This window comes from Lithobates pipiens, unplaced genomic scaffold (genome assembly GCF_037356315.1).
Source record: "Lithobates pipiens isolate NorthernLeopardFrog02 unplaced genomic scaffold, aLitPip1_a1.2 Scaffold_1, whole genome shotgun sequence".
In the NCBI taxonomy this organism is placed as follows: Eukaryota; Metazoa; Chordata; class Amphibia; order Anura; family Ranidae; genus Lithobates; species Lithobates pipiens.
In genome coordinates, this window is record NW_027507685.1 from 130,001,202 (window position 1) to 130,026,662 (window position 25,461).

The following is a 25,461-nucleotide window of genomic DNA, read 5'->3' on the forward strand; positions in this document are numbered from 1 at the left end:
TCTCATTCCGTTTCCCCTGACGAAGCTGTTTTCACGGCAAAACATGTAGGGAGGATTTGACCCACCAGCACACCAAGGCTCAGAACATCTTGGCCCTATGTTGTTATTGGATGTGCTTTTGATTATCTGTGATTGAATCAATTTCTCTGAAATTAATGTGACATTGTATTTTATTTTATTTTTTGTGAATAAATTCCTTTTTTATAAATTTTTCATGTCTATCACTATTTAGGCACCGCAATAATCCCCCTTCTTCCCAATTACCATCTTTTTTCATGTGCCAAAAGTGTCCGATCTGTCTGCCACAATGTCGTAGACCCGTTAAAAATCGCAGATCGCCACCATTACTAGTAAAAAAATAAAATAAGAAGAAGAATGCTATAAATATAGCCCCTTATTGTAGATGCTATGTTTGCGCAAACCAATTAACATACGCTAATTGTGGTATATGGTATAATGTTTGCGCAAACCAATTAACATAAGCTAATTGTGATTTTTTTTTTTTTTTTTTACCAAAAATATTTATAATATTTATCGGCCTAAACTGAGGAAGAAATTTGTATTTTTTGGGGGGGATATTTGTTTTAGCAAAAAGTAAAAAATATTGTCTTTTTCAAAATTGTCACTCTTCTTTTTTTTGTTTTATAGTGCAAAAAATAAAAACCGCAGAGGTGATCAAATACCACCAAAAGAAAGCGCTATTTGTGCGAAAGAGAGGACGTCAATTTTGTTTGGGTACAACGTTGCACGACCACGCAATTGTCAGTTAAGGCGACGCAGTGCCGTATTGCAAAAAATGGCCTGGTCATTAAGAGGGTAATTCCTTCCGGGGCTGAAGTGGTTAAGAGTTAAGTACAGGACAAAAGATTGATAGACCATGGGTTACATGCCGGCTACCTTCAGATGCTGGCAAAAAAAATTTCTATGGCCACCTCTAATGTAAACATATAGAGCGAATTTACACTACACTGAGTGGCAAATCGCATTGCAGCCGGAGCGATCGTCGATTAGAATTTCTGGCTGTGTTAGGGTGCTGTGTGGTGCGCGATTCTGCATTTTAGAGCAGCGCTAGGCTGCATTGCAGTGTGGATGGGATACATGGGAAACCATTGTTTCCTGCGTGTCCCTGTGGTAATAGACGTTTTACCATGGTGTAAACCGCCTGTCACCGCACAGTACATTGTGCAGTTCTGAGCACCAGTCCTCAGGAAGGATGGACTGGAAATGGAGCGAGTACAGAGAAGGGCAACTAAGTTAATAAAAGGTCCAGAAGATATTAGTTATGAGGAAAGGTTGCGAGCACTGAACTTATTCTCTCTGGAGAAGAGACGCTTGAGGGGGGTGATTTAAATTTATAAATCCCGTACTGGTGACCCCGCAATAGGAATAAAACTTTTTCGCGGGAAGGGAGTTTAACAAGACGCGTGGCCACTCATTAAAATGAGAAGAAACAAGGTTTAACCTTAATCTATGTAGAAGGTTCTTTACTGTAACAGCGACAAGGATGTGGAATTCCCTTCCACAGGCGGTGGTTTCAGCGGGGAGCATTGATAGTTTCAAGAAACGATTAGATAAGCACCTTAACGACCGCAACATACAGGGATATACAATGTAATACTGACATATAATCACACACATAGGTTGGACTTGATAGACTTGTGTCTTTTTTTTTCAACCTCACCTGCTATGTACAATAACTATGTAACATAGTGTGAATTGGCCCATAAACTCACCCACTCTGTAAGACTCCATATTTTTTTATTTATTTTTTTAAGTTTTGTTAATTGTTTTTTAACATAACACGTAAACACAAGACCCAATGGGCCACACATAAGAAAAAAAAAACTATTTACATTGGTCTCATTCCGTTTCCCCTGACGAAGCTGTTTTCACGGCAAAACATGTAGGGAGGATTTGACCCACCAGCACACCAAGGCTCAGAACATCTTGGCCCTATGTTGTTATTGGATGTGCTTTTGATTATCTGTGATTGAATCAATTTCTCTGAAATTAATGTGACATTGTATTTTATTTTATTTTTTGTGAATAAATTCCTTTTTTATAAATTTTTCATGTCTATCACTATTTAGGCACCGCAATAATCCCCCTTCTTCCCAATTACCATCTTTTTTCATGTGCCAAAAGTGTCCGATCTGTCTGCCACAATGTCGTAGACCCGTTAAAAATCGCAGATCGCCACCATTACTAGTAAAAAAATAAAATAAGAAGAAGAATGCTATAAATATAGCCCCTTATTGTAGATGCTATGTTTGCGCAAACCAATTAACATACGCTAATTGTGGTATATGGTATAATGTTTGCGCAAACCAATTAACATAAGCTAATTGTGATTTTTTTTTTACCAAAAATATTTATAATATTTATCGGCCTAAACTGAGGAAGAAATTTGTATTTTTTGGGGGGGATATTTGTTTTAGCAAAAAGTAAAAAATATTGTCTTTTTCAAAATTGTCACTCTTCTTTTTTTTGTTTTATAGTGCAAAAAATAAAAACCGCAGAGGTGATCAAATACCACCAAAAGAAAGCGCTATTTGTGCGAAAGAGAGGACGTCAATTTTGTTTGGGTACAACGTTGCACGACCACGCAATTGTCAGTTAAGGCGACGCAGTGCCGTATTGCAAAAAATGGCCTGGTCATTAAGAGGGTAATTCCTTCCGGGGCTGAAGTGGTTAAGAGTTAAGTACAGGACAAAAGATTGATAGACCATGGGTTACATGCCGGCTACCTTCAGATGCTGGCAAAAAAATTTTCTATGGCCACCTCTAATGTAAACATATAGAGCGAATTTACACTACACTGAGTGGCAAATCGCATTGCAGCCGGAGCGATCGTCGATTAGAATTTCTGGCTGTGTTAGGGTGCTGTGTGGTGCGCGATTCTGCATTTTAGAGCAGCGCTAGGCTGCATTGCAGTGTGGATGGGATACATGGGAAACCATTGTTTCCTGCGTGTCCCTGTGGTAATAGACGTTTTACCATGGTGTAAACCGCCTGTCACCGCACAGTACATTGTGCAGTTCTGAGCACCAGTCCTCAGGAAGGATGGACTGGAAATGGAGCGAGTACAGAGAAGGGCAACTAAGTTAATAAAAGGTCCAGAAGATATTAGTTATGAGGAAAGGTTGCGAGCACTGAACTTATTCTCTCTGGAGAAGAGACGCTTGAGGGGGGTGATTTAAATTTATAAATCCCGTACTGGTGACCCCGCAATAGGAATAAAACTTTTTCGCGGGAAGGGAGTTTAACAAGACGCGTGGCCACTCATTAAAATGAGAAGAAACAAGGTTTAACCTTAATCTATGTAGAAGGTTCTTTACTGTAACAGCGACAAGGATGTGGAATTCCCTTCCACAGGCGGTGGTTTCAGCGGGGAGCATTGATAGTTTCAAGAAACGATTAGATAAGCACCTTAACGACCGCAACATACAGGGATATACAATGTAATACTGACATATAATCACACACATAGGTTGGACTTGATAGACTTGTGTCTTTTTTTTTCAACCTCACCTGCTATGTACAATAACTATGTAACATAGTGTGAATTGGCCCATAAACTCACCCACTCTGTAAGACTCCATATTTTTTTATTTATTTTTTTAAGTTTTGTTAATTGTTTTTTAACATAACACGTAAACACAAGACCCAATGGGCCACACATAAGAAAAAAAAAACTATTTACATTTTTTCAGCATTGACTCTCTCCTCCTAATAAGGCCACCTTTCCCTAATGACATTCAGTAATACATTTCAATATGTCAAATGATTATATACATGTGGAATCCCACAGCAGGTACATTCCATTATGTGTCTCTCAATCCGCCACCATATTTTCACTATTCATCCAACTGCCCTACACTTTATCAAATTTCTGTGGTATGCCCCTGCTAATGTACAGTGGGGCAAAAAAGTATTTAATCAGCCACCAATTGTGCATGTTCTCCCACTTAAAAAGATGAGAGAGGCCTGTAATTGTCATCATAGGTATACCTCAACTATAAGAGACAAAATGTGGAAACAAATCTAGACAATCACATTGTCTGTCTGATTTTTGAAAGAATTTATTTGCAAATTATGGTGGAAAATACATATTTTGTCAATATCAAAAGTTCATCTCAATACTTTGTTATATATCCTTTGGCAATGACAGTGGTCAAACGTTTTCTGTAAGTCTTCACAAGGTTGTCACACACTGTTGCTGGTATGTTGGCCCATTCCTCCATGCAGATCACCTCTAGAGCAGTGATGTTTTGGGGCTGTCTCTGGGCAACATGGACTTTCAACTCCCTCCAAAGGTTTTCTATGGGGTTGAGATCTGGAGACTGGCTCGCCCACTCCAGGATCTTGAAATGCTACTTATGAAGCCACTCCTTTGCTGCCCGGGCGATGTGTTTGGGATCATTGTCATTCTGAAAGACCCAGTCACGTTTCATCTTCAATGCTTTTGCTGATGGGAGGAGGTTTGCACTCAAAATCTCATGATACATGGCCCCATTCATTCTTTCATGTACACGAATCAGTCGTCATGTTCCCTTTGCAGAGAAACGGCTCCAAAGCATGATGTTGCCACCCCTATGCTTCACAGTAGGTATGGTGTTCTTTGGTTGCAACTCAGCATTCTCTCTCCTCCAAACACGACATTGTGTTTCTACCAAACTGTTCTACTTTGGTTTCATCTGACCATATGACATTCTCCCAATCCTCTTCTGGATCATCCAAATCCTTTCTAGCAAACCTCAGACAGGCACGGACATGTACTGGCTTAAGCAAGGGGAAACGTCTGGCACTGCAGTATCTGTGTCCCCGGAGGTGTATTGTGTTACTGACGGTAGCCTTTGTTACGTTGGTCCCAGCTATCTGCAGGTCATTCACTAGATCCCCCATTCTTGTGATCATTTTGACCCCACAGGGTGAGATCTTGTGTGGAGCCCCAGATCAAGGGAGATTATCAGTGGTCTTGTATGTCTTCCATTTTCGAATTTTTGCTCCCACAGTTGATGTCTTCACACCAAGCTGGTTGCCTATTGCAGATTCAGTCTTCCCAGCCTGCAGGGCCGGACTGGGAATAACAACCAGCCCTGGAAAAAAATTCATACCAGCCCCACAGCATTATTATACCAGCCCAACAGCATAACGTCATTATTTTCTTGTTCATGAAAGGGAAAACCATACATTTTAAAGCACATTTGATGAAGAGTGTATTATATATAGATATGAATTCACATAGGGCTATATATATATATATATATATATATATATATATATATATGCAAATTCCAGTTAAAAGTGGTAATTCATCAAGGGGGACCTCAGGAACTCAGAACGTGAGGGGGGGGGGGCCACCTTCAGCAAAACGAATACACTAAGATAAAGGGGGTGGGTTACTAATATAAGGGGGAAACGCTTTATATCTTACTTCTCCCATGACCCCCATCCTGGTGGCGCTCCCACTCTTGACTCCTCTCCAGACTCCTTCAGAGACTGCAGACATGCTACAGGAGATGGTCATAGACTGCAGACTTGATGCAAGAGCTCAATGCAGCCTCACCAGTGCCCATCAAATGCAGCTTCACTGTCCCCATCAACAGGGTAAAAATATTCATCCCCCATGTTAATATTTGATTCCTGTATACCAAAAGGCCCTCCCTCTGATTCTGCTTGCAGACAATGTATTGAATTTGTCAGGCATTGTATTATCCCAGCATGAACTTTCTGTTTTGTCTAAGGGCTTGTCTTTTGTCCCTAGTACACATTTTTTGCCTTTTCTCTTTCCTTCACTGACTGACACAGCTCCATTAATCCTGACTATAGGGTTGTTATGCCACCTTCAGGAGAGGACTAGGCAGAACATGTTATACATGTGAAAAAACAGAACTTTACAGTTCTGTCCAGGGGGCGGTCCCTCCAGTAATATCCCCTCAGCCTGCTTCCTGCGGCTCTGTTTTTTTTTATGCCTAGTGAAGGAGATGGACCTAGAAACCCTGCGGGACCATTGGTCCTGGAATGTTTTTGCAGAAGTTTGCCTTTTGTGGAAGATTTTTGGATCCTGTGATCTACTATCAACAGCCGGCTGGGTGACAGGCTGGATACCCTTATCCTTGTAGTCTCCGCAGCCTGGCCATCGAGCGTGTGCAGACCATAGCTAAATGCTGGGTCGGCCAAGACACGCCCCTTGGGCTCCAGGGGCGGCCGGTGACCGCAACGCTCCGGGGCACACTTATGACCGGACTACTGATGTCTTTGTCACAGTGTGCCATGGCCAGCAGCCACCCCGTACTGATCGGGGAGTGGGTCTGTGATGGGATGTCCCCAGCTCGTCCGGATGGTAAGTACAGCTCTCCCTGCCTCGGCGGGGTTGAGCAGCTGGGCATTCCGTGGGAAGTCGATTTGGGGGTCCCTCTCTTCTCTCCCTGCCCCTATCTTCCCTCCCCCCCCCCCCCCCGTGGGGGATGCTGCTGAGCGGTGTGTGTGCCTGTAGCCAGGGGTCCCCTGGGGGGCTCTCATCTAGGATGGGGGGCTGCGCTGGGTGGCTGTGTCCCTGGATGTCTGTGGTCTCCCCGCTGAGTGTCTGGTAGTCTGCATGTGCTGATCGCCATAGCGCTGTTCTGACACCATTTTCACTGTCCTTTCTCTGTGTACAGTTGATTGTCGGCCATTTTTGGTGTGCCTCAGTGGAAAGCATGGTCAGGGGCTATTTTGCTGTGATTATATCCCTTATACTGGGCAGCCAGCTGCCATTTTGTTGTAGCCCAGGGCGGTTTTTATGCTCAGCGCTTGTCCCTGCTGCTCAGAACAGCGCAGTTTCTCACTCAGGACACCTGGGAGCTGACACTGGACGCAGGAACTTGTAGCTGAACAGCGCAGAACTCGGTCAGGGTGGTGAGTCCTGCAGTGGGGGCCCCTCAGTCTGCAGCAGCTAGGAGGGTGGGACTCTGCACCTGTCCTAAGTCCCCAAAGGTGGCAGACAGGGTGGGTCAGCTTGGTGTTTCTTCCCCCGAACTCCCTGCAATTGCAACTGGCTCGTCTGCAAACAGTGCAGTGCCTTTGGATGCTTTGTCTGCGGTCCTTAAAACGTTCGTTGCCAGGGTGGAGCCGTTGTGCAGACACAAAGGTGGTAAAAAGCAGCTCCTGCCCCCCCCCCCCCCCCCTCCTCCGGGGAGTGCTCTGACGCACACTCTGGCCCCATTGAGACTGGCGGCCCCTGCTCTGTGGCTTCAGATGACGCTGACTAGGATCGATCGGACAGTCAGGATGAGTCCCCGTCTGGGTCCACGCAAGACAAAGAGCTAGTTGGAGAACTTATCACAGCTGTGCATGATACCATGAACATTCAGGATACAGCAGGTCCTTCCGCTGAAGTAGCGGTCCCTTTTGGGTCTCATAAGCCAGCCCGTGCACCTAAGGTGTTTCCGTATCTGACTTATTTCGGTAAGTTCATATATAAGGAATGGGGGCGACCGCAACGGACCTTTTCGGTCCCAAAAAGCATGGCGGTGCGTTACCCCTTTGAGGAGAGCCTTCTTAACCAGTTGCCGACCGCCGCACGCCGATGTACGTCGGTAGAATGGCACGGGCAGGCATAAGGACTTACATGTACGTCCCTTGCCTCCCGCGGGTCGGGGGCCCGATCGGGCCCCCGCCCGGTGCCTGCGGCGGTCGGTTTTCGTCCGGGAGCGATCCGGGACGAGGGGGCGGCCATTCATTCATGGCCACCCCCTCGCGATCGCTCCCGACGAATAGAAATCCCCGGTGACATCACTTCCTCTCCTGTAATGTAAACACAGGAGAGGAAGTGATGTATTCTCTCCTCCGTGTCGGTATTTTTCGTTCCGACACGGAGGAGAGCGGATCGGTGAGTTGCACCAACACTCTACACACACAGTAGAACATGCCAGGCACACTCACACCCCCCCTTTACCCCCCGATCACCCCCCCAATTACCCCTGCCCCCCAGTCACAGTGACACCAATGTCATTTTTTTTTTTTTTTTTTTTGCATTGGTGTCATTTGTGACTGTAATAACTGTTAGGGCAGTTAGAGTTAGCCCCCTTTAGTTCTAATGTACCCCCCTAACCCCCCCAATAAAGGTTTAACCCCGTGATCACCCCCCGTCGCCAGTGTCACTAAGGCTGGGTTCACATTGCAGCGGTTTATGAGAACGAATGTGATTCGCACCGCACTGCAGTGCAAATCACATCCGATCTCTGTGCGATTTGAGTTCAGCCATTCGCCGCACCCGCCACACCCGCCGCAAATTCGCACGGGACCCTTTTTTTGGCCCGCAGCAGAATCGGATCGCATGGGTGTTCACACCATGCGATCCGAGTTTGCAGATCGCACTGCGATATGCGAACTGATCTGGGGGTGTCAGTAACATTTCACTGACACTCCCAGCAGTTCGCATAGGGCAGTGTGAACTGCCGCCGGGAGGCATGCGATGCGGGAACCCGCCGCGGATTCGCGGCGTTTCCGCATCGCTCCAGTGTGAACCCAGCCTAATAAGCGATCATTTTTCTGATCGCCGTATTAGTGTCACAGGTGACGCTAGTTAGGCAGGTAGGTATTTAGGTTCGCCGCAGCTTTTTATAGCGCCAGGGACCCCCATATACTACCGCATAAAGCCCCCTGATTGCCCCCTAGTTAACCCTTTCACCAGTGATCACCATATAACTGTTACAGGTGACGCTGGTTGGTTAGTTATTTTTTTATAGTTTCAGGGCACCCGCCATTTATTACCTAATAAAGGTTTAACCCCCTGATCACCCGGCGGGTGTCATTTGTGACTAATAACTGTTAGGGCAGTTAGGGTTAGCCCCCTTTAGTTCTAAGGTACCCCCCTAACCCCCCCAATAAAGGTTTAACCCCGTGATCACCCCCCGTCGCCAGTGTCACTAAGGCTGGGTTCACATTGCAGCGGTTTATGAGAACGGATGTGATTCGCACCGCACTGCAGTGCAAATCACATCCGATCTCTGTGCGATTCGAGTTCAGCCATTCGCCGCACCCGCCGCACCCGCCGCAAATTCGCACGGGACCCTTTTTTTGGCCCGCAGCAGAATCGGATCGCATGGGTGTTCACACCATGCGATCCGAGTTTGCAGATCGCACTGCGATATGCGAACTGATCTGGGGGTGTCAGTAACATTTCACTGACACTGCCAGCAGTTCGCATAGGGCAGTGTGAACTGCCGCCGGGAGGCATGCGATGCGGGAACCCGCCGCGCATTCGTGGCGTTCCCGCATCGCTCCAGTGTGAACCCAGCCTAATAAGCGATCGTTTTTCTGATCGCTGTATTAGTGTCACAGGTGACGCTAGTTAGGCAGGTAGGTATTTAGGTTCGCTGCAGCTTTTTATAGCGCCAGGGACCCCCATATACTACCGCATAAAGCCCCCTAATTGCCCCCTAGTTAACCCTTTCACCAGTGATCACCATATAACTGTTACAGGTGACGCTGGTTGGTTAGTTATTTTTTTATAGTTTCAGGGCACCCGCCATTTATTACCTAGTATCACTAGTGTACCCCTAAATTTAGGGGTGTCTACTTTCCAAAATGGGGTCATTTGGGGGGGGGGTTTGTGCCATCTTGGCATTTTATGGCCTTCAAAACTGTAACGCCCTTAGAAAGCCTGAAGGCGGTGCTTGGTTTTCGGGGCCCCGTACGCGGCTAGGCTCCCAAAAAGTCCCACATATGTGGTATCCCCGTACTCAGGAGAAGCAGCAGAATTTATTTTGGGGTGTCATTTCACATATGCCCATGGCATGCGTGAGCAATATATCATTTAGTGACAACTTTGTGAAAGAAAAAAAAAAAAAAAAGTTTGTAATTTTCCCGCAACTTGTGGCAAAATATAAAATATTCCATGGACTCAACATGCCTCTCAGCAAATAGCTTGGGGTGTCTACTTTCTAAAATGGGGTCATTTGTGGGGGTTTTGTGCCATCTTGGCATTTTATGACCTTCAAAACTGTAATAGGTAGTGAGAAGTGAACTCAAAAATTTACGCCCTTAGAAAGCCTGAAGGCGGTGCTTGGTTTTCGGGGCCCCGTACGCGGCTAGGCTCCCAAAAAGTCCCACATATGTGGTATCCCCGTACTCAGGAGAAGCAGCAGAATTTATTTTGGGGTGTCATTTCACATACGCCCATAGCATGTGTGAGCAATATATCATTTAGTGACAACTTTGTGTAAAAAACAAAAAAAATTTTTTTTTTTGTCATTATTCAATCGCTTGAGGCAAAAAAATAAAATATTCAATGGGCTCAACATGCCTCTTATCAATTTCCTTAGGGGGTCTACTTTCCAAAATGGGGTCATTTGGGGGGGTTTTGTAGTGCCCTGCCATTTTAGCACCTCAAGAAATGAGATAGGCAGTCGTAAACTAAAAGCTGCGTAAATTCCAGAAAACGTACCTTAGTTTGTAGATGTGACAACTTTTGCGCAAACCAATAAATATACAATTATTGACTTTTTTTTTACCAAAGACATGTGGCTGAATACATTTTGGCCTAAATGTATGACTAAAATTGAGTTTATTGGATTTTTCTAATAACAAAAAGTAGAAAATATCATTTTTTTTCAAAATTTGCGGTCTTTTTACGTTTATATCGCAAAAAATAAAAATCGCAGAGGCAATCAAATACCATCAAAAGAAAGCTCTATTTGTGGGAAGAAAAGGACGCAAATTTTGTTTGGGTACAACATTGCATGACCGCGCAATTACCAGTTAAAGCAGCGCAGTGCCAAAGTGTAAAAAGACCTCTGGTCATTTACCAGCAAAATGGTCCGGTCTGAAAGTGGTTAAATAATGGTCGGCTCCTCTGGTCATGGACCCCCCAGTATCCAGGTTAAATAAGTAACCACGATCCCGGTAGAGGGGCTCCTGCATTTAAGGATCCCCACGGACAAGAAGGCCGAGGCAGTGACCCGTTCCCTGTTTACGGTTGTGGGGTCAGCAATACGACCAGTACTGGCCTCAGCACTTGTGTCGCAGACACTTACTGAATGGGCAAAACGTTTGCACCGCAAATTGGAGAAGCAGCAGGCTACTCCCCGTCTGTGTGGAACTAGCAGACCAGTTCGTGCAAGGCCTTAAGAACGTTTTGTGACACGCCTCTGGATACTCTTCCTCTGCTATCCAGGGTTTCAGTGTCAGCAGTGGTGCTGAGGCGCCTGATTTGGCTGAAATTCTGATTGGCGGACCAGGTATCTAGAAAAGCCTTGACGGATCTACCCTTCCTTCGTCAGCGGCTCTTTAGAGCCTCGTTGGATGACATTATTAAGAATGTCACAGGTGGGAAGAGTTCCTTGCTCCCACAGACCAGGAAGAGCGGCCAGGAAGGAGCTTTTTCGTCCGGAACTTAGGCTACACGCTCCCAATCCGACGACCTCTGAGGGACAAAAGCGTCCCTGGAACCACAAGCCTAACAAGTCTGCGAGCAAAAGTGGTACCGCATGAAGGTTTGCCCCCGCCCGTCATACAGGTGAGGGGTCGCCTTCGGGAGTTTGCAGCCCGGTGGGCCTCTCGGCTATCCGACCAATGGGTCTGCAAACTGATTTCCTCTGGCTACAATATAGAGTTCCTCTCTTGGCCACCAAACAGATTCTTCCCCTCCAGCATACTCTTACTCCCGGCTCGCTGGGAGGCCCTATTGGGGGCAGTATGGGACCTGCTAAGCCGCAGGGTGATGGTGCTTGTTCCGGGCTCGGAAAGGTTCCCGGGGTTCTACACCAATCTGTAGTCCCCAAAAAGAAGGGGTACGTCCAATCTTGGACCTAAAAGCCCTCAATTGCTTTGTTAAAGTACAGAGGTTCAGAATGGAATCAGTTCGCTCAGTAGTCGCTGCACTCCATCAAGGGGACTCCCTAGCATCTTTAGACATCCAGAATGCGTACCTGCACATACCCATATGCCTCCGGCATTAGAGGGTTCTGCGATTTGCAGTTGGGTAAGCCCACTACCAGTTTGTGGCTCTCCTTTTTGGCTTGGCTTCAGCACTCTGAGTCTTTACCAAGGTATTGACTCCACTTTTTCCATGTTATTGCGACAACACGGAATCGCAATCGTACCTAGACGATCTCCTTCTGAGAGCAGCTTCCGCCTCAGAATTAAAGGAGGATGTGGCAAACACCATGCAAACCCTGCAGGAATTTGGGTGGCTGTTGAACTTAAAAAGTCGGTGCTCATACCAACTCAGCACTTGGAGTACCTAGGTTTACTGTTGGACTCCAATGAAAGTGAGAGTTTTTCTCCCTTCAGACAAGCTGAAGACTCAGAGCCGCGGTAAAACTATTGATGAACCACATGTGGTCGTGGCTGCGTTCTGCATGCAAGTTCTGGGTCTCATGGGGGCCTCCTTTGAGGCGGTAACGTATGCCCAGTATCACACCAGAGTCTTCCAGAAGGAGATATTGACAAAATGGGACAAATCTCCGTTATCCCTGGATCGGCAGATTCGGGTGAGCCAGTCAGTCAGGGACTCCCTGCTCTGGTGACTTAGGTCCCCGGCACTTCAGTCCGGGAAGTTGTTCCTACCTCTACATTGGACCATGATCACAACAGATGCCAACCTGACCAGCTGGGGTGGAGTACTAGGAGTACAGTCGACCCAGGGCCTCTGGTCGGGGGATGGTTGGGGGAGGAATCCAAGTTGCCGATCAATGTGCTCGAGCTTCGAGCGATCAGGCTGTGCCTCTCCACATGGTCGATGAGACTACGAGGGTGTCCGATCAGGATTCAGTCAGACAATACCACGGCGGTGGCATATGTCAATCATCAAAGAGGAACAAGAAGCTCGGCTGCAGCACGGGAGGTCGCTCACATCCTTCAGTGGGCAGAACGACATGTACCAGCCTTGTCGGCCATTTACATCCTGGGAGTAGAAAACTGGCAGACTGACTACCTAAGTCGCCAGATGCTGGACCCAGGAGAATGGAGGTGTTCAGGCTACTGGGCCTGCGGTGGGGCACACCAGGCGTGGATCTTCTGGCCTTCTGTCTCATTCGAAAGGTGCCGAGATTCGTATCCAGGACAAGAGATCCTTGGACAGATGCGCAAGTCACGCTGGTGGCTCCATGGGGGTCAGTACCCACTGATCTATGCCTTTCCTCCACTAAAACTGTTACCACATCTGCTCCGCAGAGTGGAGGCCGAGGGGTTTCCAGCAATACTGATTTTCCTAGATTGGCCTCGGCATCCCTGGCACGCCGACCTAGTACGCCTGGTTGCGGACGCTCCCTGGCGACTGCCGCTGGGAGAGGACCTTCTGTGTCAAGGTCCAATTCTCCATCCTGCTTTACCTTCGCTGGTTTTAATGGCATGGCGGCTGAGAGCCAGGTGCTAAGGAACCGAGGCCTATCAGACTCTGTAATTTCAACTATGTTGAAGACATGAAAATTTTCTTCTCGGAAGATATACCATCGTATCTGGAAGGCCTACATCTCCATGTGGGAGGTGATGGGGTGGCGTCCGCGCACCTGTTCCGTTTCCAGGATCCTGCTGTTCCTACAGCGAGGAGTAAACCAGAAATTGGTCTTAAGCACCATTAAGGGACAAATATTAGCCTCGGGCTGTTTTTTTCCCAACAACCCCGGGCGTCTCACTCTCTAGTTAGAACTTTTATGCAAGGGGTCAGGCATGTAGTCCCTCCGGTGCGTCCAACTTTACCCCCATGGGATCTGAATCTGGTGTTATTGGCACTTCAGAAACCGCCATTTGAGAACATCCGGAAACTTCCCTTGTTGACTTTCTCAAAGTGGTCGTCCTAGTGGCCATTACTTCGGCCAAGAGGGTTTTGGAACTGGCGGCCTTGTCCTGCAAGTCGCCCTATCTGGTTATCCATAAGGTGGTATTGCGTCTGCAACCTTCTTTTCTGCTGAAGGTGGTTTCCGCATTTCACATCAATGAAGACATTGTGTTACCATCTGTGTCCTAAATCGACACATCCTAAAGAGGTGGCCCTTTATTCCCTGGACATGGCCAGGGCTCTAAGGGTGTATTTGTCTGCCACGGTTCCCTTTTGGAAGTCAGACTATCTGTTCATTTTGGTAACGGGTCCGCAGAAAAGTATGGCAGTCTCGTTGGCCACCATTTTTAGGTGGATCAGACAGATTGTGGTACAGGCCTATGCCTTGAAGGAGTGGCAGGTGCCCCCCTTTCCTGTCACAGCTCATTTTGCCAGGGCAATTGGAACCTCTTAGGTTTTCCGACATGAAGCGTCAGTCGCTCAAGTGTGTAAGGCGGCGACTTGGTCGTCCGTTCACACTTTTACCAAATTCTAAAGTGGATGTAAGCGCATTGTCTGATGCCTGCTTTGGCCGCAAAGTTTTGCAGGCGGCCGTGCAATGTTGCAATTCTGCACTCCTGTTTCTGTTTAAAGAAAATACAGTTACTTTTGAGTATAATGCACTGTTGCATTGTTCTGATGCGGCTAGATAAGGTGATGACTCCCCTGTTAGGGAACACTTCTGGTTGTGGGTGAAGTTTTTTTATACTGTTCCCACCCCTCATTATGACACTGCTTGGGGACGTCCCTATGGTCAAGATTAATGGAGCTGTGTCAGTCAGTGAACGAAAGAGAAAATAGGATTTTTGTACTCGCTGTAAAGTCCTTTTCTCTGAAGTTCACTGACTGACACAGCATCCTCCCCTCCTATTAGTTTATGTTATACTGCTTGTTGACATACTGAGCTGCAGGAAGCAGGCTGAGGGGATGTTACTGGAGGGACCGCCCCCTAGGCGGAACTGTAAAATTCAGTTTTTTCACATGTATAACATGTTCTGCCTAGTCCTCTCCTGAAGGTGGCATAACAACCCTATGTCAAGATTAATGGAGCTGTGTCAGTCAGTTTACTTCAGAGAAAACGAGTACAAAAATCATATTTTTTTCCACCATACTGGATATCAATCGTTTTGTAAGAAATCTAATGCTTAGGGAACATTTCAAGGATATACCTTCTGATGGCGAATCCACAGTGTGTCACAATGTTCAAAATGAGACCACCTCCTTCAGATTTGATTCTTTAGTAGCAAGGTCTGCATTGGAGGGTCTGCAAGTAGAATCAGAGGGAGGATCTTTTGGTATACAGGAATCAAATATTAACATGGGGGTGTATATTTTTACCCTGTTCAAAACAGAAATTACATTGTGAATTAGTTTCAGAGTGTTGTGGAATCAGAATTGGTTAAATTGCAGGAATCGTGTGAACAAGACAATGATAGAAATATAATGAATTTGACCAAGCAAGAAACCACAGCCTTAAATGCCTTGAAAATGAGATCTGACATACAGTACATAAAGAGTATTCAAACAGTATTTAGTAAGAGTACATAAACTGCAAGTCTAAATCGGTGGTATATGTTATACAGTGTAGTGCCTGCAGTCTACAATACGTTGGGTACACTATACGCCCGTTGATAGTTAGAATCTCGTAACTTGTGAATGACACCACAAATGACACTACAAATATTAATGCTAAAAATATCTCAAATATGTCAAAACCTTTCCGCGAATTCCATCATGGTAATCTTGACACCTTTTCCTTTTTTGGTGCTGAACAGGTTAAAAACCCCCAAGAGGAGGTTACACTCATCTTATTTTGCTTAAACGTGTAGTGTGGTGGATCCATACCCTCAATACTAGAAAACTGTATGGTTTGAATGATAGGATGGACATAAATCTTTTAGCATAATCGCATTCTTTAACATAATCGCATTCTTTGATGCATTTATTGCACCATTGAATATGCTTTATTTGTTCATGATATGTCCCTCATATGCCTGCTGTGCTTCTCTCCTTTTTTTCTCCTTGTGTTTCTAATTGTTTTGATTGCTCTGATAAAGATGTCCCTGCCCCATTTGGAGTGCTTACTCCGTAATAAATATCAGTTTTTAAATCAAACGTATGCTTTGATGAAGGCTTCTTAGCCGAAATGCGTCGGCGTAGTCTGTACCCATGTAACCAAATAAAGGACTTTTATTCAAGAGCATCCGAGTCGCCAGCCCTTTTCTGATTCAAGTACTGCATTTTGGGGCCTGAATGTCCTTGCTAAATCACCGGTCCACAGTTCATAGATCATCATATTGGCAGTGGTGCTGGGGGATCATTTTGCTTCTATTGTCCTTGATGCTATAAAATCCGTTTTTTTTTTTTTTTATTCCTAATTTATTTGTGGGTGTATTTACTGTTCTGTTGCTATGCTGTTGCCCACCCTTCAGTTTATTGCTTTGGGTTGTCCCATGGTCTGTGAAAATCAGCCCTGTGTTCTATACTATGCAATTAAGATAATAGGAATTTTGACTTGCCTGTAAATTCCTTATTTTCGGTTACAGTACAGGACATCAGTACCTCCCCTCTATTTTGTGTGTTTGCTCTTTATTGCTTGCATAAACAATGGAGTCTTACGGAGTGGTTGTGGCTATAAAAGTGTGCAATAGATACTGCCCTAGCAAGTTTTTTGTCATAGTCCAATCACTTGAATATAGCTTGCATGTACATGGTCTATAAATACAAGCCCTGTCTCGTTCCTGTACTCCAGCATAATGAATATACAGGTAAGCCAAAATCCCTGGCATTGTGTTTTGCACGAAGGAGAGACTTCTGTCTAGCCACTCTGCCATAAAGCCTAGATCGGTGGAGGGCTGCAGTGATGGTTGTCCTTCTGGAATTTCTGTCCCATCTCCACACAGGATATTTGGAGCTCAAACAGAGTGACCATTGGGTTCTTGGTCACCTCTCTAATGCCCTTCTTCCCCAATTACCTAATTTGGCTGGACGGCCAGCTTTTGAAAGAGTCAAGGTTGTGCCACATGTCTTCCATTTGAGAATTATGGAGGTCACTGTGCTCTTGGAAACATTCAGGCAGCAGAACTTTTTTTTTTGTAGCCTTCTCCAGATTTCTGACTTGTGATAATCCTGTCTCTGAGCTATGCAGGTAGTCCATTTGCCCCTTTTGCTCTGACACAGTATGGATTGTCAGCTGTGAGACCTTTTATAGAGAGGTTTGCCTCCAAATCATGTCCAATCACTTTAATTTAGCACAGGTGGACTCCATTTAGGGTGTAGAAACATCTGTGCAACAATCGAGAAATTTCAAGTGTTGTTGCAAAGGGTCTGAATACTTTGTCCAATGTGATACTTCAGTTTTTTTCCTTTTTTAATGAAGTCACAGACATTTCTAAAATTCTGTTTTCACTTTGTCTTTATGGGGTGCTGATTGTAGTAGATCAATGAGGAAAAAAAATAATTTAAACAACTGTAGTATCAGGCTGCAACATAACAAAACTTAAAGTAAAAGGGGTCTGAATATGTTATGAATGCATTGTATATATATTCTTTATTCATTTCTCAAATCTAACCTGATAAATCTTGTATTTTTCTACATTCAGATCCCAGCAAATTCTCAGCCTGTGATGGCTCCAGTACTGGTCATCGGAGAAGTCGATCATCTTCAAGTCTAGCTGAAATCCCAGGTAAGCAAAGGTGCTGAAAATGTAAAGAGATGGGCTTACACAGTGCATATTGGCGTTTAGTAGTTGTTGTTTTTTCTAATGAAACCCCTTATCTGGAAGGCTTCAGACCTGAAAGCAAAGTTTTACTGTAGCATGTATAGGAAAAAGGTTTCCTTTAAAGCATCACTCCCCTTTTGTTGAGGAAAAAAAAAACATTCCCCTGCTTCCTGTAGATTTGTTTATCCCACACATTATTAAATCTGGCATATATTGGCACTCATGGTTCCCAACTGCCACTTATCTGGTTTTCAGTAAATCGATCTGTTTGACTTTCCTTGTTCTCCATTAGATAAGAAAATACTAGCACCTTATTTTCTAAAAAAGCAGCTCTGTCAAATAACATAACCTGTAAAAGTTGTACTGTATTGGGTTATTTTCATTTTAATATGCCCTTTCTGATTATGCACAAATAAAGTGGTGATATTAAGGACTGACTGAATGTTGATTAGAATGCAGCTGCATAGTACGTTAACTACCGTATATACTCGAGTATAAGCCGAGATTTTCAGCCTCTTTTTTGAGGCTGAAAGTGCCCCCCTCGGCTTATACTCGAGTCACCGCTGTCTGACTGCCCGAACAGCGTGTCGAGCAGACAGACAGCGGCCATTCTACCTTTCAAAAGCCGCGCCTCCGCCTCCGCCTCCGCCTGTGATAGGCGGAACACTCAATTTCCCAGCAGTCAGTGTTCCGCCTATCACGGACATCGGCTCATCCTCGTACTACGGACGAGGATGAGACGATGTCCGTGATAGGCGGAACACAGAGTGCTGGGAAATTGAGTGTTCCGCCTATCACAGGCGGAGGCGGAGGCGCGGCTTTTGAACAGGGGAATGGCCGCCAGGGCGCCGACGAAGAGCGGCGATCCTGGCATGGGACGACACGGAGGCTCGGGACGGGACGACACGGAGGCTCGGGACGGGACGACACGGAGGCTCGGGACGGGACGACACGGAGGCTTGGGACGGGACGACACGGAGGCTCGGGACGGGACCGGACGGAGGCTTGGGACACAGGTAGGCTGGACACACAAGGCTGCACGGACACACACACACACACACACACACACACACACACACACACACACACACACACGGATGGATGGACACACACACACACACACACACACACACACACACACACACACACACACACACAGGGAGGGATGGATGGATGGACACACACACACACACAGGGATGGATGGATGGATGGACACACACACACACACACAGGGATGGATGGATGGACACACACACACACACAGGGATGGATGGATGGATGGACGCACACACACACACACACAGGGATGGATGGATGGACACACACACAGGGATGGATGGATGGACACACACACAGGGATGGATGGATGGACACACACACAGGGATGGACGGACACACAGGGATGGACGGACACACACAGGGATGGACAGGCATATCTCACCCTCGGCTTATACACGAGTCAATAGGTTTCCCAGTTTTTTGGGGGTAAATTGGGGGCCTCGGCTTATACTCGGGTCGGCCTATACTCGAGTATATACGGTAATTAGTCCTTAGGGAGATTATGGTCAGTGCTGGAGATTTGGTCCAGCCCACAAAATTGCTTCTTCTGTTCAGAACGTACTTCCAAAATGGAGATAAAATATGTATTGCATGTATTTCATTTATATTATGTATTTTTCTATATAAAGCACAGTCTCCAAAGAGCCAAGACACATGACCAAAAAGTTAGCTTATACAAAATAACAGACAATATGTATGTATGTGTGTGAGTGTGTATGTGTATGTATATATATATATATATATATATATATATATATATATATATATATATATATATAATATAATTACACACACACCGGCCGTTATATTAGGTACTCCATGCTAGTACTGTGTTGGACCACCATTTGCCTTTAAAACTGCCTTAATTCCTTGTGGCATAGATTCATCAATGTGTTGAAAACATTCCTCGAGATTTTGGTCCATATGACATGATAGCATCATGCATTTGCTGCAGATTTGTCGGCTGCACATCCATGATGCAAATCCCCCGTTTCACCACAACCCAAAGGTGCTGTATTGGATTGAGATCTGGTGACTGTGGAGGCCATTGGAGTACAGTGACCTCATTGTCATGTTCAAAAAAACAGTGGTGAGAGGATTTGAGCTTTGTGACGCTGTGCATTATCCTGCTGAAAGGAGCCACCAGAAGATAGGTACACTGTAGTCCTAAAGGGATGGACATGGTCGGCAGCAACAATACTCAGGTAGGCCATGGCATTTAAAAGATGCTCAGTTGGTACCAAGGGGCCCAAAGTGTACCAAGTAAATATTCCCCACACCATTACATCACCACCGCCAGCCTGAATTGTTGACACAAGGCAGGATGGATCCATTCTTTCATGCTGTTTATGCCAAATTCTGACCCTACCATCTGAATGTCGCAGATGAAATTGAGACTAAGAGTTAATGTTGCTTTTCTATCACCTAAAACCAGTCTGCTCATTCTCCCCTGACCTCTGACAACAAAAAGGTTTTTTCGTCCACACAACTTAATATCCACTCACTGGATATTTTCGTTTTTTTGGACCATTCTTTGTAAACCCTAGAGATGGTTGTGCAGGAAAATCCCCATAGATCAGCAGTTTTTTTAAATACTCAGACCAGCCCATCTGGTACCAACAACCAGGCCACGTTCAAAGTCACTTACATCCCCTTTCTTCCCCATTCTGATGCTCGGTTTGAACTTCAGTCATCTTCAACATGTCTAGGTGCCTAAATGCATTGAGTTGCTGCCATGTGATTGGCTGATTAGGAATTTGTGTTACCAAACAATTGAACAGGTGTACCCAATAAAGTGGCCGGTGGGAGTTAATATGGCACACACAGCCATGTGGAAACAAAACTTGAACAAATGACACATAGAATTGACATGTTTTTTTCCTTCTTATAATCTAAATTAAAGAAACTGCAAATTTGTAATATGAAAAGGGAAATAAAATCCCTATATTTATCACCACTTTAAATCCAATCTATTGTTTGAGGTTAGATGCCTTTTTAATGTGGAATATGTCTAATTTAATTTTAATTTATGTCTAATTTAAAGGGTAAGTTCACCTTTCCAGAAAAATCTGGTGAACTTACACAGGACCCCCTCCCTATTAAACCTCCCCCCGGTCACGCTGACCAGGAGTCCGGCGATCACCAGCACTGACACATCGGGCCACCGCTTCACTGCTCTGAGGATTGGAAATCCCCTGCGGCTCAAACTCCTAAACGTACTTTGTACATAGGAGGCATTCTAATTAGCTGGTTCCGTCACATGGGCGGTGCCGACCAATCAGAACCCGTGTAGCCTGCCCTGTCACCACAGGCAAAGAAGAGCAAAAGCTGCAAGGATTTCAAATTTCTGTAAAGGTGAACTTACACTTTAAACCTCAGATAGCTAGATTCTGGTGTTCTCTTTGCCATTGACATATATGATGTCACCATGGCAAGGTTAATAGAGCTCTCAAAGAAAGTTGTGGGTGCCTAGGAGTCTGGCAAGGAGTCTAAAAAGATGGTCAAATGTATCTGAAATTAAGCATTGTATTGTATGGAAAATAATCTTGAAGGGGCATGATTTCAAATAACTGCTAATTTGTCCAGGACTGGCCTGCCCAGCAAACTTGGCCCAAGAGCTGTCTGCTTGATGCTAAAATACGTTTCCCAAAAACCCCTTAAGAGTTCGTATCAAAGTGTATGCATCTACATTCAAGATGCGATTGCACTAATTTAAAGTGATATTAAAGGCAATTAAAAAAACAAAACAAAAACAAACATGTTCTACTTACCTGCTCTGTGTAATGTTTAGCACAGAGCAGTCCGAACCTCCTCTTCCTGGGTCCCCCACCAGCACTCCTGGCCCCTCCCTCTTGCCGAGTGCCCCCAGAGCAAGCAGCTTGCTATGGGGCACCCAAGCAGACTCGTTCCTCAGCTGCTGCTCTGCGTGTCCAATTGCACACAGCCTCAACTGGGCCCTGCCCCGCCTCCTCTCCTCATTGGCTCGGCTGTGATTGACCCCCAAACTTGTCGCAGCCACTCAGGAGGGAGAGTCCCGGAAAGCCGAGGCTGTTCATGGATTCTGTCATTATGTCCTGAATAAGAAAACCCATTCATTTTTAATTGGATGCCAGCATGCCGCAACTCACAAAAAACAGACGTGACCACAGGCAGTGTATTCCGTCTGTGCATTGTGGTGAACTGTGACGCACATCATATTAAAGTGGAACATCCTCCTCCTCCCTCCCCCTCTGACATTTGCCAATTTTTATTTTGGGGGTGGGGGTACCTGGTTTTGACAAGTATCTGCTCCCACTTCCGATTGGGTCAACTAGGCAAACCAAGGGGAAGTTCTCCTCCACCCTCCCACCCCACAGTCTTATGGGACATGTCACAGGTCCCAGAGGACTGCGGGACCATTTACAATGCGCAGCGTGGCTCATGCATGCACAGTGGGCACCTGGCTGTGAAGCTACATGTTGTCACAGCCATCTACCCACATTTAAGATGCTGGCACTGGAGATCGAAGACAGTTCCCGTCTCCCCCTCGGGTGAGCACAGTGCTGGATCGTGGGATAGGTAAGTGCCTGTTTATTAAAAGTCAGCAGCTACAGTTTTTGTAACTACTGATTTTTAATTTTCAGAAACAGGTGTGCTGGTGAAGTGCATTGGGGTGCAAACAGGTGTGCTGGTGAAGTGCATTGAAATGCACAGCACTGTGGATCCTGCGTTACCATAATGCAGAAGTGTGAAACCAGCGTAAGAAGTTACTTACCATAGGTCGCTTATTTTTTTGTGATTTTCACCGTTTTGCCAAAAAAGGCACATTTTAAAATGTACAAATCTTTACCATATTAAAGTGGCTCTAAAGGCATACTTTTTTTTACCTTAATGCATTCTGTGCATTAGGGTAAAGAAACCTTCCAGTGTCAGCTCCCCCAGCTCCCCTAAATACTTACCTGGCTCCTCTTTCGATCCAGCGCTGTGCCTGGAAACAACATCACTGCTCTCTCTCCCTCTCAAAGGCACAGAGGCAGCAGCGGGAGCCATTGGCACCTATTGCTGTCAATCAACCCCTGGGAGGAGTAAGCAGGGGATGGGGTCGAGCCACACTGTGTCTGTCCAGGGACGCATACAGCCCGTCTTGGGAGAGAGCCCCCACGTCTGCCCCCCATAGCATAGCAAGCACTTGCTGTGGGGGCAGACACAGAAGAGGAGGAGCCAGAAGCGCTGGCGGGGATCTCAGAAGAGGACATTTGGGGCTGCTATGTGCAATATTATTGTACAGAGCAGGCAAGTATAACATTATTTTAATTAAAAAATTTTTACATTTCTAATCACTGTAATGCTAACTCAATACATTTTAGTAGAAATTTTGTAAGTTACACTGCGTTTTTGTGGGCGCTAATAACAATCTAACATTTTCTTATCAAAAATATTATTTTGATAAACATTTGCGCAACTACCACAGGACATAGCAAATCAGCAGCACAGTCTTTTTATTCTATCAGGTGTGTGCTTTTACAAAAAATATATGGTTTGGGGGTATGTTACAAACTCTGAAAACTGTAAGTGACAAATAGAGAGAAATTGCATGTGGAGGTGAAAACTGAGATTCCCTCTCAATGAATCAGAATTATTTTGTTCTGCAATATACCCCATTTCTTCCCTGACTTTAAAGCACTGTAAATTTTCCTAGATTTCTGTCTGGACGGACACAAATGGCTATCATCCCTTCTGTGTAGTTTGCAGAAGGAGCACTTTGCCATTTTGTGTCCAGGCCATCTCTTGGCATAAACAAGTTCTAAAAGTCAGTTAACCTACACTTTTCTACCTCGCTCGTTTGATCTGTATGGAGCCGCCTCCCCCCACCCACAGTGATTAATTAGAAAGCATCTGATTTTTCCATCACCCACTGGTTCACCGCCCTAGAAACCCCTATTTATATCTCTTTGTGTTGGATTAATTAGCACTTCTCTGGCACAGAGCATGTGAGTAGAGCGTTCTGTGTGCCATAGACAGAAATATATATTTTCCTTACTCAGAAAGCTGCTTTGCTAGTATAATATACATGTAGGCTAGGCTGTGCAACACACGCCCCCATTTTCGTTGTAGTGGAACCACCGGTCCCAGCATGCCTTTCTTGCTACATATATCGTCATTTCCTCCTACCTTTCTCCCTAAGGCTCCTTTCACACTGGGGTGGGAGTGGCGCTGGCGGTAAAACAGTGCTATTTTTAGCACCGCGTTACCGTCGTTTTAGCGGCGGTGTTCGGCTGCTAGCGGGGGCGAATTTAACCCGCCTGCTAGCAGCCGAGAAAGGGTTAAAACCACCGCTGCTGCAGCACTTTGCCGGCGGTGTAGCCGCGCTGCCCCATTGATTTCAATAGGCAGGAGTGGTGTATACACTGCTCCTTCACTGCTCCAAAGATGCTGCTAGCAAGACTTTTTTTTACCGTCCTGCTAGCGCACTGCTCCAGTGTGAAAGCCCTCGGGGTTTGTAAGCTGAAGTTAGAAACCGGCTATCATACACAGCTTCCCCAAATTCTAAGTGCACCAGATTTAATAAATCTCCCCCAGTGTGTCCTAATCACAGTGAACAAACAGTTCCTTTATGGTAGACAAAACTTCTACAAGATATTACTATATGTATAGTTAAAGCTAAAGTTTAGTGTTTTCTGTGAACAGAGGTGAAGCAGTTGAATGACAGGATCCTCATTGTCCATTCACAGAACACACTGCATTGTGGGTCAGTAATAGTAGAAGTTCTGTTGAAAAAAGAAGTTGGTGACTTAAAAACAAAACAAACAAAAAAAAACATTATACTAGCCTAGGTGGATGCAGCATCGATCCCATACTGCATCTGTCCCCTGCTGGCTCTGCAGTGGGAAGTGAGCGATCAAATGGTCAACGGTTCTCTGCTCTCCCTTCCAGCGCTCATGTGCGCTATGGAGGAGGCATGAGGGGCTGGCTGAGGCTCTCAGTAGAGCACTGTGAGGCTGAGCTAGGTACCAATCCAGGCCACTGGGTGAATCCTGACCATATGGTTGAGACCTTTCCTGAGCCTGGATCGGCTAAAAATATTGGCGCTTTACTGCCGACGCACCCAGTGCCCCAGTGTGGAAGTAGCCTTATGTATTGTTATATAGATCCAGGTGTTCACTGCGTTTTTATCCCCCATATAGGGGGAATGTTAAATATTCTTGGTGTGCAAATTAGTCCACATATCTGCCAAGTAGTTTTGTACAATATGGGTGTCTAGGTTAGCATGAATCCAGGGGGTGGAGGTTTGAAAAACATGTATTCCCTCCAGGATACATGCTCCATGGTATCACTGATTAGTGGTTTTTGGGATGGACTAAACGTCATCTTTAAGCAGTGTTCAACCTGTATGCAGTAAGAAATGCATTAGCATGCTACTAAAATAAAGGTCCTTTTTAAGTCAATGGTTCTCAACCCTGTCCTCAAGTACCCCCCAACAGGCCATGTTTGCATGTTTTCCTTTATTTTGCACAGGTGCTTTAAATCAGAGTGAATGGTTTGGTATTTTGGAGAGCTATATTATTTAAGAGAGTCCCAAAACATGGCCTGTTGGGGGTACAGGGTTGAGAACCACTTCTAGAAGTTACACTTAAAGAGTTCTGTGTCTTACCCTGTACTTTACATCTGTATTTCTAAATTTCCAGAGAGCCCCAAAGCAGCTAATTCCGACATGGACATGGCATACGAGAGAGCTAGAGTCAGCCTTACGCCTGATGACTTTCCTCCCAGCCCAGTGAATAAGGTATGTAAAAGTCGAGTTTGGACTTGTAAGATGGACACATGGTATTAGGAGCTGTGATGCTGCCAGCACTGTGTAAATTGGGGTACAGAAGAGTCTGCTCAATATACATGTA

General features: G+C 45.5%; 1 protein-coding gene across 2 annotated transcripts in view; it reads left to right on the forward strand.

Moving 5' to 3' along the window:
- The window catches only part of PNPLA7 (patatin like domain 7, lysophospholipase), a 620,671-nt gene that overhangs the window by 188,989 nt on the left and 406,221 nt on the right, over window positions 1-25,461 (forward strand). For both annotated transcript variants that reach the window (XM_077476726.1, XM_077476735.1), the window contains 2 exons: window positions 17,407-17,490; window positions 25,252-25,349. In XM_077476726.1, coding sequence (XP_077332852.1) covers window positions 17,407-17,490; window positions 25,252-25,349 — 182 coding nt within the window. The remainder of the gene's footprint in view (window positions 1-17,406; window positions 17,491-25,251; window positions 25,350-25,461) is intronic.